General features: G+C 45.3%; 1 protein-coding gene across 1 annotated transcript in view; it reads left to right on the forward strand.

Moving 5' to 3' along the window:
- Positions 1 to 13648, forward strand: part of RTCB (RNA 2',3'-cyclic phosphate and 5'-OH ligase) — a 38622-nt gene extending 24974 nt beyond the window's left edge. The window contains exons 2-12 of the mRNA XM_073650223.1: positions 10126 to 10204; positions 10466 to 10533; positions 10615 to 10714; positions 10809 to 10965; positions 11049 to 11205; positions 11296 to 11455; positions 11531 to 11706; positions 11782 to 11970; positions 12049 to 12159; positions 12225 to 12344; positions 12424 to 13648. Coding sequence (XP_073506324.1) covers positions 10126 to 10204; positions 10466 to 10533; positions 10615 to 10714; positions 10809 to 10965; positions 11049 to 11205; positions 11296 to 11455; positions 11531 to 11706; positions 11782 to 11970; positions 12049 to 12159; positions 12225 to 12344; positions 12424 to 12531 — 1425 coding nt within the window. The 3' untranslated portion in view covers positions 12532 to 13648. The remainder of the gene's footprint in view (positions 1 to 10125; positions 10205 to 10465; positions 10534 to 10614; positions 10715 to 10808; positions 10966 to 11048; positions 11206 to 11295; positions 11456 to 11530; positions 11707 to 11781; positions 11971 to 12048; positions 12160 to 12224; positions 12345 to 12423) is intronic.
- Positions 13649 to 13981: the final 333 nt, after the last annotated feature.

The raw sequence follows: 13981 nt of genomic DNA on the forward strand, positions 1-13981 counted from the left end.
TAATGTAATGTGTGTACACAGTGACTGCACCAGCAGAATAGTGAGTGCAGCTCTGGAGTATAATACAGGATGTAACTCAGGATCAGTAATGTATGTACACAGTGACTGCACCAGCAGAATAGTGAGTGCAGCTCTGGAGTATAATACAGGAGGTAACTCAGGATCAGTAATGTAATGTATGTACACTGTGACTGCACCAGCAGAATAGTGAGTGCAGCTCTGGAGTATAATACAGGATGTAACTCAGGATCAGTACAGGATCAGTAATGTATGTACTCAGTGACTGCACCAGCAGAATAGTGAGTGCAGCTCTGGAATATAATACAGGATGTAACTCAGGATCAGTACAGGATCAGTAATGTATGTACTCAGTGACTGCACCAGCAGAATAGTGAGTGCAGCTCTGGAGTATAATACAGGATGTAACTCAGGATCAGTTATGTATGTACACAGTGACTGCACCAGCAGAATAGTGAGTGCTGCTCTGGAGTATAATACAGGATGTAACTCAGGATCAGTAATGTATGTACACAGTGACTGCACTAGCAGAATAGTGAGTGCAGCTCTGGAGTATAATACAGGATGTAACTCAGGATCAGTAATGTAATGTATGTACACAGTGACCGCACCAGCAGAATAGTGAGTGCAGCTCTGGGGTATAATACAGGATATAACTCAGGATCAGTACAGGATCAGTAATGTAATGTATGTACTCAGTGATTGCACCAGCAGAATAGTGAGTGCAGCTCTGGGGTATAATACAGCATGTAACTCAGGATCAGTAATGTAATGTATGTACACAGTGACTGCACCAGCAGAATAGTGAGTGCGGCTCTGGAGTATAATACAGGATGTAACTCAGGATCAGTAATGTAATGTATGTACACAGTGACTGCACCAGCAGAATAGTGAGTGCAGCTCTGGAGTATAATACAGGATGTAACTCAGGATCAGTAATGTATGTACACAGTGACTGCACCAGTAGAATAGTGAGTGCAGCTCTGGAGTATAATACAGGATGTAACTCAGGATCTGTAATGTATGTACACAGTGACTGCACCATCAGAATAGTGAGTGCAGCTCTGGAGTATAATACAGGATGTAACTCAGGATCAGTAATGTAATGTATGTACACAGTGACTGCACCAGCAGAATAGTGAGTGCAGCTCTGGAGTACAATACAGGATGTAACTCAGGATCAGTAATGTAATGTATGTACACAGTGACTGCACCAGCAGAATAGTGAGTGCAGCTCTGGAGTATAATACAGGATGTAACTCAGGATCAGTAATGTAATGTATATACACAGTGACTGCACCAGCAGAATAGTGAGTGCAGCTCTGGAGTATAATACAGGATGTAACTCAGGATCAGTAATGTAATGTATGTACACAGTGACTGCACCAGCAGAATAGTGAGTGCAGCTCTGGAGTATAACACAGGATGTAACTCAGGATCAGTAATGTATGTACACAGTGACTGCACCAGCAGAATAGTGAGTGCAGCTCTGGAATATAATACAGGATGTAACTCAGGATCAGTAATGTAATGTATGTACACAGTGACTGCACCAGCAGAATAGTGAGTGCAGCTCTGGAGTATAATACAGGATGTAACTCAGGATCAGTAATGTATGTACACAGTGACTGCACCAGTAGAATAGTGAGTGCAGCTCTGGAGTATAATACAGGATGTAACTCAGGATCAGTAATGTAATGTATGTACACAGTGACTGCACCATCAGAATAGTGAGTGCAGCTCTGGAGTATAATACAGGATATAACTCAGGATCAGTAATGTATGTACACAGTGACTGCACCAGCAGAATAGTGAGTGCAGCTCTGGAGTATAATACAGGATGTAACTCAGGATCAGTAATGTATGTACACAGTGACTGCACCAGTAGAATAGTGAGTGCAGCTCTGGAGTATAATACAGGATGTAACTCAGGATCAGTAATGTAATGTATGTACACAGTGACTGCACCAGCAGAATAGTGAGTGCAGCTCTGGAGTATAATACAGGATGTAACTCAGGATCAGTAATGTATGTACACAGTGACTGCACCAGCAGAATAGTGAGTGCAGCTCTGGAGTACAATACAGGATGTAACTCAGGATCAGTAATGTAATGTATGTACACAGTGACTGCACCAGCAGAATAGTGAGTGCAGCTCTGGAGTATAATACAGGATGTAACTCCGGATCAGTAATGTAATGTATGTACAAAGGGACTGCACCAGCAGAATAGTGAGTGCAGCTCTGGAGTATAATACAGGATGTAACTCAGGATCAGTAATGTAATGTATGTACACAGTGACTGCACCAGCAGAATAGTGAGTGCAGCTCTGGGGTATAATACAGGATGTAACTCAGGATCAGTAATGTAATGTATGTACACAGTGACTGCACCAGCAGAATAGTGAGTGCAGCTCTGGAGTATAATACAGGATGTAACTCCGGATCAGTAATGTAATGTATGTACACAGTGACTGCACCAGCAGAATAGTGAGTGCAGCTCTGGAGTACAATACAGGATGTAACTCAGGATCAGTAAAGTAATGTATGTACACAGTGACTGCACCAGCAGAATAGTGAGTGCAGCTCTGGAGTATAATACAGGATGTAGCTCAGGATCAGTAATGTAATGTGTGTACACAGTGACTGCACCAGCAGAATAGTGAGTGCAGCTCTGGAGTATAATACAGGAGGTAACTCCGGATCAGTAATGTAATGTGTGTACACAGTGACTGCACCAGCAGAATAGTGAGTGCAGCTCTGGAGTATAATACAGGATGTAACTCAGGATCAGTAATGTATGTACACAGTGACTGCACCAGCAGAATAGTGAGTGCAGCTCTGGAGTATAATACAGGATGTAACTCAGGATCAGTAATGTAATGTATGTACACAGTGACTGCACCAGCAGAATAGTGAGTGCAGCTCTGGAGTATAATACAGGATGTAACTCTGGATCAGTAATGTAATGTATGTACACAGTGACCGCACCAGCAGAATAGTGAGTGCAGCTCTGGGGTATAATACAGGATATAACTCAGGATCAGTACAGGATCAGTAATGTAATGTATGTACACAGTGATTGCACCAGCAGAATAGTGAGTGCAGCTCTGGGGTATAATACAGCATGTAACTCAGGATCAGTAATGCAATGTATGTACAATAGTGACTGCACCAGCAGGATAGTGAGTGCAGCTCTGGAGTATAATACAGGATGTAACTCAGGATCAGTAGTGTAATGTATGGACACAGTGACTGCACCAGCAGAATAGTGAGTGCAGCTCTGGAGTATAATACAGGATGTAACTCAGGATCAGTAATGTAATGTATGTACACAGTGACTGCACCAGCAGAATAGTGAGTGCAGCTCTGGAGTATAATACAGGATGTAACTCAGGATCAGTAATGTATGTACACAGTGACTGCACCAGTAGAATAGTGAGTGCAGCTCTGGAGTATAATACAGGATGTAACTCCGGATCAGTAATGTAATGTATGTACACAGTGACTGCACCATCAGAATAGTGAGTGCAGCTCTGGAGTATAATACAGGATGTAACTCAGGATCAGTAATGTATGTACACAGTGACTGCACCAGTAGAATAGTGAGTGCAGCTCTGCAGTATAATACAGGATGTAACTCAGGATCAGTAATGTAATGTATGTACACAGTGACTGCACCAGCAGAATAGTGAGTGCAGCTCTGGAGTACAATACAGGATGTAACTCAGGATCAGTAATGTAATGTATGTACACAGTGACTGCACCAGCAGAATAGTGAGTGCAGCTCTGGAGTATAATACAGGATGTAACTCAGGATCAGTAATGTAATGTATGTACATAGTGACTGCACCAGCGGAATAGTGAGTGCAGCTCTGGAGTATAATACAGGATGTAACTCAGGATCAGTAATGTAATGTATGTACACAGTGACTGCACCAGCAGAATAGTGAGTGCAGCTCTGGAGTATAATACAGGATGTAACTCAGGATCAGTAATGTATGTACACAGTGACTGCACCAGCAGAATAGTGAGTGCAGCTCTGGAATCTAATACAGGATGTAACTCAGGATCAGTAATGTAATGTATGTACACAGTGACTGCACCAGCAGAATAGTGAGTGCAGCTCTGGAGTATAATACAGGATGTAACTCAGGATCAGTAATGTATGTACACAGTGACTGCACCAGTAGAATAGTGAGTGCAGCTCTGGAGTATAATACAGGATGTAACTCAGGATCAGTAATGTATGTACACAGTGACTGCACCATCAGAATAGTGAGTGCAGCTCTGGAGTATAATACAGGATGTAACTCAGGATCAGTAATGTAATGTATGTACACAGTGACTGCACCAGCAGAATAGTGAGTGCAGCTCTGGAGTACAATACAGGATGTAACTCAGGATCAGTACAGGATCAGTAATGTAATGTATGTACACAGTGACTGCACCAGCAGAATAGTGAGTGCAGCTCTGGAGTATAATACAGGATGTAACTCAGGATCAGTAATGTATGTACACAGTGACTGCACCAGCAGAATAGTGAGTGCAGCTCTGGAATATAATACAGGATGTAACTCAGGATCAGTAATGTATGTACACAGTGACTGCACCATCAGAATAGTGAGTGCAGCTCTGGAGTACAATACAGGATGTAACTCAGGATCAGTAATGTAATGTATGTACACAGTGACTGCACCAGCAGAATAGTGAGTGCAGCTCTGGAGTATAATACAGGATGTAACTCCGGATCAGTAATGTAATGTATGTACACAGTGACTGCACCAGCAGAATAGTGAGTGCAGCTCTGGGGTATAATACAGGATGTAACTCAGGATCAGTAATGTAATGTATGTACACAGTGACTGCACCAGCAGAATAGTGAGTGCAGCTCTGGAGTATAATACAGGATGTAACTCTGGATCAGTAATGTAATGTATGTACACAGTGACTGCACCAAAGGAATAGTGAGTGCAGCTCTGGAGTATAATACAGGATGTAGCTCAGGATCAGTAATGTAATGTGTGTACACAGTGACTGCACCAGCAGAATAGTGAGTGCAGCTCTGGAGTATAATACAGGAGGTAACTCCGGATCAGTAATGTAATGTATGTACACAGTATCTGCACCAGCAGAATAGTGAGTGCAGCTCTGGGGTATAATACAGGATGTAACTCAGGATCAGTAATGTAATGTATGTACACAGTGACTGCACCAGCAGAATAGTGAGTGCAGCTCTGGAGTATAATACAGGATGTAACTCTGGATCAGTAATGTAATGTATGTACACAGTGACTGCACCAAAGGAATAGTGAGTGCAGCTCTGGAGTATAATACAGGATGTAGCTCAGGATCAGTAATGTAATGTGTGTACACAGTGACTGCACCAGCAGAATAGTGAGTGCAGCTCTGGAGTATAATACAGGAGGTAACTCCGGATCAGTAATGTAATGTGTGTACACAGTGACTGCACCAGCAGAATAGTGAGTGCAGCTCTGGAGTATAATACAGGATGTAACTCAGGATCAGTAATGTATGTACACAGTGACTGCACCAGCAGAATAGTGAGTGCAGCTCTGGAGTATAATACAGGAGGTAACTCAGGATCAGTAATGTAATGTATGTACACAGTGACTGCACCAGCAGAATAGTGAGTGCAGCTCTGGAGTATAATACAGGATGTAACTCAGGATCAGTACAGGATCAGTAATGTATGTACTCAGTGACTGCACCAGCAGAATAGTGAGTGCAGCTCTGGAGTATAATACAGGATGTAACTCAGGATCAGTTATGTATGTACACAGTGACTGCACCAGCAGAATAGTGAGTGCTGCTCTGGAGTATAATACACGATGTAACTCAGGATCAGTAATGTATGTACACAGTGACTGCACTAGCAGAATAGTGAGTGCAGCTCTGGAGTATAATACAGGATGTAACTCAGGATCAGTAATGTAATGTATGTACACAGTGACCGCACCAGCAGAATAGTGAGTGCAGCTCTGGGGTATAATACAGGATATAACTCAGGATCAGTACAGGATCAGTAATGTAATGTATGTACTCAGTGATTGCACCAGCAGAATAGTGAGTGCAGCTCTGGGGTATAATACAGCATGTAACTCAGGATCAGTAATGTAATGTATGTACACAGTGACTGCACCTGCAGAATAGTGAGTGCAGCTCTGGAGTATAATGCAGGATGTAACTCAGGATCAGTAATGTAATGTATGTACACAGTGACTGCACCTGCAGAATAGTGAGTGCAGCTCTGGAGTATAATACAGGATGTAACTCAGGATCTGTAATGTAATGTATGTACACAGTGACCGCACCAGCAGAATAGTGAGTGCAGCTCTGGGGTATAATACAGGATATAACTCAGGATCAGTAATGTAATGTATGTACACAGTGACCGCACCAGCAGAATAGTGAGTGCAGCTCTGGGGTATAATACAGGATATAACTCGGGATCAGTAATGTAATGTATGTACACAGTGACCGCACCAGCAGAATAATGAGTGCAGCTCTGGGCTATAATACAGGATGTAACTCAGGATCAGTAATGTAATGTATGTACACAGTGACTGCACCAGCAGAATAGTAAGTGCAGCTCTGGAGTATATTACAGGATGTAACTCAGGATCAGTAATGTAATGTATGTACACAGTGACTGCACCAGCAGAATAGTGAGTGCAGCTCTGGAGTATAATACAGGATGTAACTCAGGATCAGTAATGTAATGTGTGTACGCAGTGACTGCACCAGCAGAATAGTGAGCGCAGCTCTGGGGTATAATACAGGATGTAACTCAGGATCAGTAATGTAATGTATGTACACAGTGACTGCACCAGCAGAATAGTGAGTGCAGCTCTGGAGTATAATACAGGATGTAACTCAGGATCTGTAATGTAATGTATATACACAGTGACTGCACCAGCAGAATAGTGAGTGCAGCTCTGGGGTATAATACTGGATGTGACTCAGGATCAGTAATGTAATGTATGTACACAGTGACTGCACCAGAAGAATAGTGAGTGCAGCTCTGGAGTATAATACAGGATGTAACTCAGGATCAGTAATGTAATGTATGTACACAGTGACTGCACCAGCAGAATAGTGAGTGCAGCTCTGGAGTATAATACAGGATGTAACTCGGGATCAGTAATGTAATGTATGTACACAGTGACTGCACCTGCAGAATAGTGAGTGCAGCTCTGGAGTATAATACAGGATGTAACTCAGGATCAGTAATGTAATGTATGTACACAGTGACTGCACCAGCAGAATAGTGAGTGCAGCTCTGGAGTATAATACAGGATGTAACTCAGGATCTGTAATGTATTTACACAGTGACTGCACCAGCAGAATAGTGAGTGCAGCTCTGGGGTATAATACAAGATATAACTCAGGATCAGTACAGGATCAGCAATGTAATGTATGTACACACTGACCGCACCAGCAGAATAGTGTGTGCAGCTCTGGGGTATAATACAGGATGTAACTCAGGATCAGCAATGTAATGTATGTACACAGTGACTGCACCATCAGAATAGTGAGTGCAGCTCTGGGGTATAATACAGGATGTAACTCAGGATCAGTAATGTAATGTATGTACACAGTGACTGCACCAGCAGAATAGTGAGTGCAGCTCTGGAGTATAATGCAGGATGTAACTCAGGATCAGTAATGTAATGTATGTACACAGTGACTGCACCAGTAGAATAGTGAGTGCAGCTCTGGAGTATAATACAGGAGGTAACTCAGGATCAGTAATGTAATGTATGTACACAGTGACTGCACCAGTAGAATAGTGAGGGCAGCTCTGGAGTATAATACAGGATGTAACTCAGGATCAGTAATGTAATGTATGTACACAGTGACTGCACCAGCAGAATAGTGTGTTCAGCTCTGGAGTATAATACAGGATGTAACTCAGGATCAGTAATGTAATGTATGTACACAGTGACTGCACCAGTAGAATAGTGAGTGCAGCTCTGGAGTATAATACAGGATGTAACTCAGGATCAGTAATGTAATGTATGTACACAGTGACTGCACCAGTAGAATAGTGAGGGCAGCTCTGGAGTATAATACAGGATGTAACTCGGGATCAGTAATGTAATTTATGTACACAGTGACTGCACCAGCAGAATAGTGAGTGCAGCTCTGGAGTATAATACAGGATGTAACTCAGGATCAGTAATGTAATGTATGTACACAGTGACTGCACCAGTAGAATAGTGAGGGCAGCTCTGGAGTATAATACAGGATGTAACTCAGGATCAGTAATGTAATGTATGTACACAGTGACTGCACCAGCAGAATAGTAAGTGCAGCTCTGGAGTATAATACAGGATGTAACTCAGGATCAGTAATGTAATGTATGTACACAGTGACTGCACCAGTAGAATAGTGAGTGCAGCTCTGGGGTATAATACAAGATATAACTCAGGATCAGTACAGGATCAGCAATGTAATGTATGTACACAGTGACTGCACCAGCAGAATAGTGAGTGCAGCTCTGGAGTATAATGCAGGATGTAACTCAGGATCAGTAATGTAATGTATGTACACAGTGACTGCACCAGTAGAATAGTGAGGGCAGCTCTGGAGTATAATACAGGAGGTAACTCAGGATCAGTAATGTAATGTATGTACACAGTGACTGCACCAGTAGAATAGTGAGTGCAGCTCTGGGGTATAATACAGAATGTAACTCAGGATCAGTAATGTAATGTATGTACACAGTGACTGCACCAGCAGAATAGTGAGGGCAGCTCTGGAGTATAATACAGCATGTAACTCAGGATCAGTAATGTAATGTATGTACACAGTGACTGCACCAGCAGAATAGTGAGTGCAGCTCTGGAGTGTAATACAGGATGTAACTCAGGATCAGTAATGTAATGTATGTACACAGTGACTGCACCAGTAGAATAGTGAGTGCAGCTCTGGGGTATAATACAGGATGTAACTCAGGATCAGTAATGTAATGTATGTACACAGTGACTGCACCAGTAGAATAGTGAGTGCAGCTCTGGAGTATAATACAGGATGTAACTCAGGATCAGTAATGTAATGTATGTACACAGTGACTGCACCAGTAGAATAGTGAGGGCAGCTCTGGAGTATAATACAGGATGTAACTCAGGATCAGTAATGTAATGTATGTACACAGTGACTGCACCAGTAGAATAGTGAGTGCAGCTCTGGAGTATAATGCAGGATGTAACTCAGGATCAGTAATGTAATGTATGCACACAGTGACTGCACCAGCAGAATAGTGAGTGCAGCTCTGGAGTATAATACAGGATGTAACTCAGGATCAGTAATGTAATGTATGTACACAGTGACTGCACCAGCAGAATAGTGAGTGCAGCTCTGGAGTATAATACAGGATGTAACTCAGGATCAGTAATGTAATGTATGTACACAGTGACTGCACCAGTAGAATAGTGAGGGCAGCTCTGGAGTATAATACAGGATGTAACTCAGGATCAGTAATGTAATGTATGTACACAGTGACTGCACCAGCAGAATAGTGAGTGCAGCTCTGGAGTATAATACAGGATGTAACTCAGGATCAGTAATGTAATGTATGTACACAGTGACTGCACCTGCAGAATAGTGAGTGCAGCTCTGGGGTATAATACAGGAAGTAACTCAGGATCAGTAATGTAATGTATGTACACAGTGACTGCACCAGCAGAATAATGAGTGCAGCTCTGGAGTATAATACAGGATATAACTCCGGATCAGTAATGTAATGTATGTACACAGTGACTGCACCAGCAGAATAGTAAGTGCAGCTCTGGAGTATAATACAGGATGTAACTCCGGATCAGTAATGTAATGTATGTACACACTGACTGCACCAGCAGAATAGTAAGTGCAGCTCTGGAGTATAATACAGGATGTAACTCAGCATCAGTAATGTAATGTATGTACACAGTGACTCCACCAGTAGAATAGTGAGTGCAGCTCTGGAGTATAATACAGGATGTAACTCCGGATCAGTAATGTAATGTATGTACACAGTGACTCCACCAGTAGAATAGTGAGTGCAGCTCTGGAGTATAATACAGGATGTTTGTCTCGCCCTCAGGTGGAAGGTGTTTTCTATGTGAATGACCCCCTGGAGAAGTTGATGTTTGAGGAGCTGAGGAACGCCTGTCGGGGTGGCGGTACGTTGTAGAGTCCTTTATGATAACATATCTGTATTATCGGGGTCTCGTCCCTGTGTGTTCTGTATGTTGTTCCCCCTCCCCCTTCTCTTATGAGGGGCATATAGATGAGTGACGCGTGGGCTAGGTTGTATTCTATAACCATGGCGGTACATTGTTCTGCACAGGTCCTGTATACCAGAAGTGATATGAACTTCTCCTCGTTTCTATGTTATCAGTTACACCAGTGAATTTCGCCTTTCCTCCTCTTTCCTTTCTCAGGCGCTGGCGGTTTTCTTCCTGCGATGAAGCAGATTGGGAACGTGGCGGCTCTGCCCGGGATCGTGCATGTAAGCTCAGGGAGCGATGGGGGGCGCTGCAGGGGCTCTGACCTGTGCCGCCCCCTCACCCCCCATTCTCTCGCCCTGCAGAGATCCATCGGGCTTCCCGATGTCCACTCCGGCTATGGCTTCGCTATCGGAAACATGGCGGCCTTCGATATGGATAACCCCGATGCGGTGGTCTCTCCAGGTAGGAGGGAAACGGATCTGTGAACATTTTTAAAGAGGCCCTGGCCCTAAAATTTACTGCCTGCTCAGCTGCTGTTTTACCCATCATCCTACAGGGGGCGTCGGATTTGACATTAACTGCGGGGTCCGCCTGCTGCGGACCAATCTGGACGAGGGGGACGTGCAGCCGGTGAAGGAGCAGCTGGCTCAGTCTATGTTCGACCACATTCCCGTCGGGGTGGGATCCAAGGGGGTGATCCCCATGACCGCTAAGTATGTGGGGGGAGGGGCTAAACCTTAAAGGGGCCCTAAGCTCTGGTTCTGGGCGTCCTAATCCATCCGCTCTTCTTACCCAGAGACCTGGAGGAAGCGCTGGAGATGGGGGTGGACTGGTCCCTCCGGGAGGGCTACGCGTGGGCCGAGGACAAGGAGCATTGCGAGGAGTACGGCCGGATGCTGCAGGCCGACCCCAGCAAGGTGTCATCCAAGGCCAAGAAGCGGGGGCTGCCGCAGGTACATCGCCCTCCAGAGCTGAACTCCTAATTCAACTCTGGGATACGCTGCAATAGGTTTTTTTTTTTTTTTTTTTTTTTCTATTCGCAGCTCGGCACCCTGGGAGCCGGGAACCACTACGCCGAGATCCAGGTGGTGGACGAGATCTACGACGAGTACGCTTCCAAGAAAATGGGCATCGACCATAAGGGGCAGGTGTGCGTGATGATCCACAGCGGCAGTCGCGGCCTCGGCCACCAGGTGGCGACAGGTGCGTGCATCCTCCATATATCCTCTATTGTTCCCTGATATCAGCCGCTCACCCATCTGTTCTCCTCCTCTCCAGACGCTCTCGTCGCCATGGAGAAAGCCATGAAGCGAGACAAAATTACAGTGAATGATCGGCAGCTGGCGTGCGCCAGGATCTCCTCCCCCGAAGGACAGGACTACCTGAAGGGCATGGCCGGGGCCGGGAACTACGCCTGGGTGAACCGCTCCTCCATGACCTTCCTGACCAGACAAGTAAGGAGGACGGGACTGCGGGGGTTAATCGTCGTCTTCTGAGACCCCCCTCATTTCTGTTTTCGATCTCTCAAGGCGTTTGCGAAAGTCTTCAACACGACCCCGGACGACCTGGACATGCACGTGATCTACGACGTGTCACACAACATCGCCAAGGTGGAGCAGCATGTAGTGGACGGGAAGGAGAGGACCCTGCTGGTGCATCGGAAGGGATCCACCCGCGCCTTCCCGCCACACCACCCGCTGATTGCCGTGGATTACCAGGTGAGATTTATCGGGGACCCCCCACACTTTCGGGAGCAGAGTCCAATGGTGATCTTATGCTGCGTTTCCTCTCCGCAGCTGACCGGGCAGCCAGTGCTGATCGGCGGCACCATGGGCACCTGCAGCTACGTGTTGACCGGCACCGAGCAAGGCATGACTGAGACATTCGGGACCACCTGCCACGGAGCGGTGAGTAGCGCCTCCGGTCCGTGTTGGGTTAATAAGATGGCGCCTCTGACTTTTCCATTCTTCAGGGTCGAGCGCTGTCCAGAGCCAAATCTAGACGCAACCTGGACTTCCAAGATGTTCTGGACAAGCTGGCAGACCTGGGCATCGCCATCCGCGTGGCCTCCCCCAAACTGGTGATGGAGGAGGTGAGTGGACCGGTACGGGGGGAAGGGGGCAGCAGCGCCGCTCATCTCCGTACGACTCACATCCACCATGTCCCCTCAGGCCCCCGAATCGTACAAGAACGTGACGGACGTGGTGAACACCTGCCACGATGCCGGCATCAGCAAGAAAGCCATCAAGCTGCGACCCATCGCCGTCATCAAGGGCTGAGCAGAGGCCGTCCACAGACTATAAAGGGCTAAACTCCGAGTCTTCCCTCCCCCGCCTGCAGCAGGACTGGAGCTGAGACCCTCAGCCCAAAATACGGATCCCGTTAATTTAACCCTTTTGATGCCATAGACACCAAGACATGGCTGCCCTACTCCGGGAAATGATTAGTCCCAACCACTGATGCAGGTGACGTCTACAAATACCTACTGGGATTGTTGACTGCGACCCAGCAGGTATCTGTAGACGTCACCGGATGCTGCTGACCTCCCGCTGAGGAAGTGAGCAGTGCTGGGATATCCCTTTAAGAATTGATGGCATATTCACAGGAAATGCCCCCCTTCCCCCACCCAAATAAAATAACCTGATGGCACAGGGGTTCCACCTCCTGAACCGTCTCCTATCGGAAGAACTAGGAGCCCGTAACCTCCATCCATGCCACTGAAATGGCAGCACTTAAAGGGGCTGTCCAGGACTCAATATCAAATCGCGTTGGAGGTCTGACAACTGTCCCCCCCGCCCATGGATCAGCACCTGCAGTGGCCGCTCTCGATACTGCAGCTCAGTTCCTATTGAAGTGACTGGGATGTGGCTCTGGATCACTGTAACGGTAGCTTTAATAATACTGCAGACGCTTACCGGCTCTGATGATTTTTGCTCACTGCCTCCCTTTTTCTATATACCCCAAAAATATCTCAACCGTTTTAAGCCTACAGCTCCCATGCAGACCTATGCATCTCCATGGTTACAGATTACAAAACAAACCCTTCACCGTCTGATCCCTCCCTCTGCCACCTTGGAGTGAACTGACACCAGACTACAGGATCTGTGCTATCTGATACCATGGAGACATGCAGGACTGCATGGGAGCTGTATACACAAAACGGTCGGAACTTTTCTGATTAGAGTATTTTGCACTTCCTTTTTAGTTTTGCATTCATTGGAAAAATGAAACTAATGATTGCAAAAGTATATGAACCCTTTTGGGCAATTTTCTTTAAGATTTGGGAAAAGCTGCAGCAAGTCCGCTGTATACTCCTTGACTCAAGTTGGGGGAAATAATAACATTTCTGTTCAAATGAATGATTTTTTTTTTTTCATTTTTTTTGCCATTAAAAAATTCACAAGGAGCAAAAACTGATTATATTTTTATTTTTTTTGCAGTTTTTATGTAGATTTGTTTACATGAGCACAATGTACCTTCTTACAGCCACCACTAGGGGGAGTGTAGGAGCCTACTGCAGTGATCTTTACATTAAACACAATGTGTAGTGAGCTCCCCCTAGTGATGCACTGATCTTTACATTAAACACAATGTGCAGTGAGCTCCCCCTAGTGATGCTCTGATCTTTACATTAAACACAATGTGCAGTGAGCTCCCCCTAGTGATGCTCTGATCTTTACATTAAACACAATGTGCAGTGAGCTCCCCCTAGTGATGCACTGATCTTTA

This window comes from Phyllobates terribilis, unplaced genomic scaffold, assembly GCF_046119375.1.
Source record: "Phyllobates terribilis strain yellow unplaced genomic scaffold, ASM4611937v1 Scaffold_10__3_contigs__length_209671492, whole genome shotgun sequence".
NCBI classification, from domain to species: Eukaryota; Metazoa; Chordata; class Amphibia; order Anura; family Dendrobatidae; genus Phyllobates; species Phyllobates terribilis.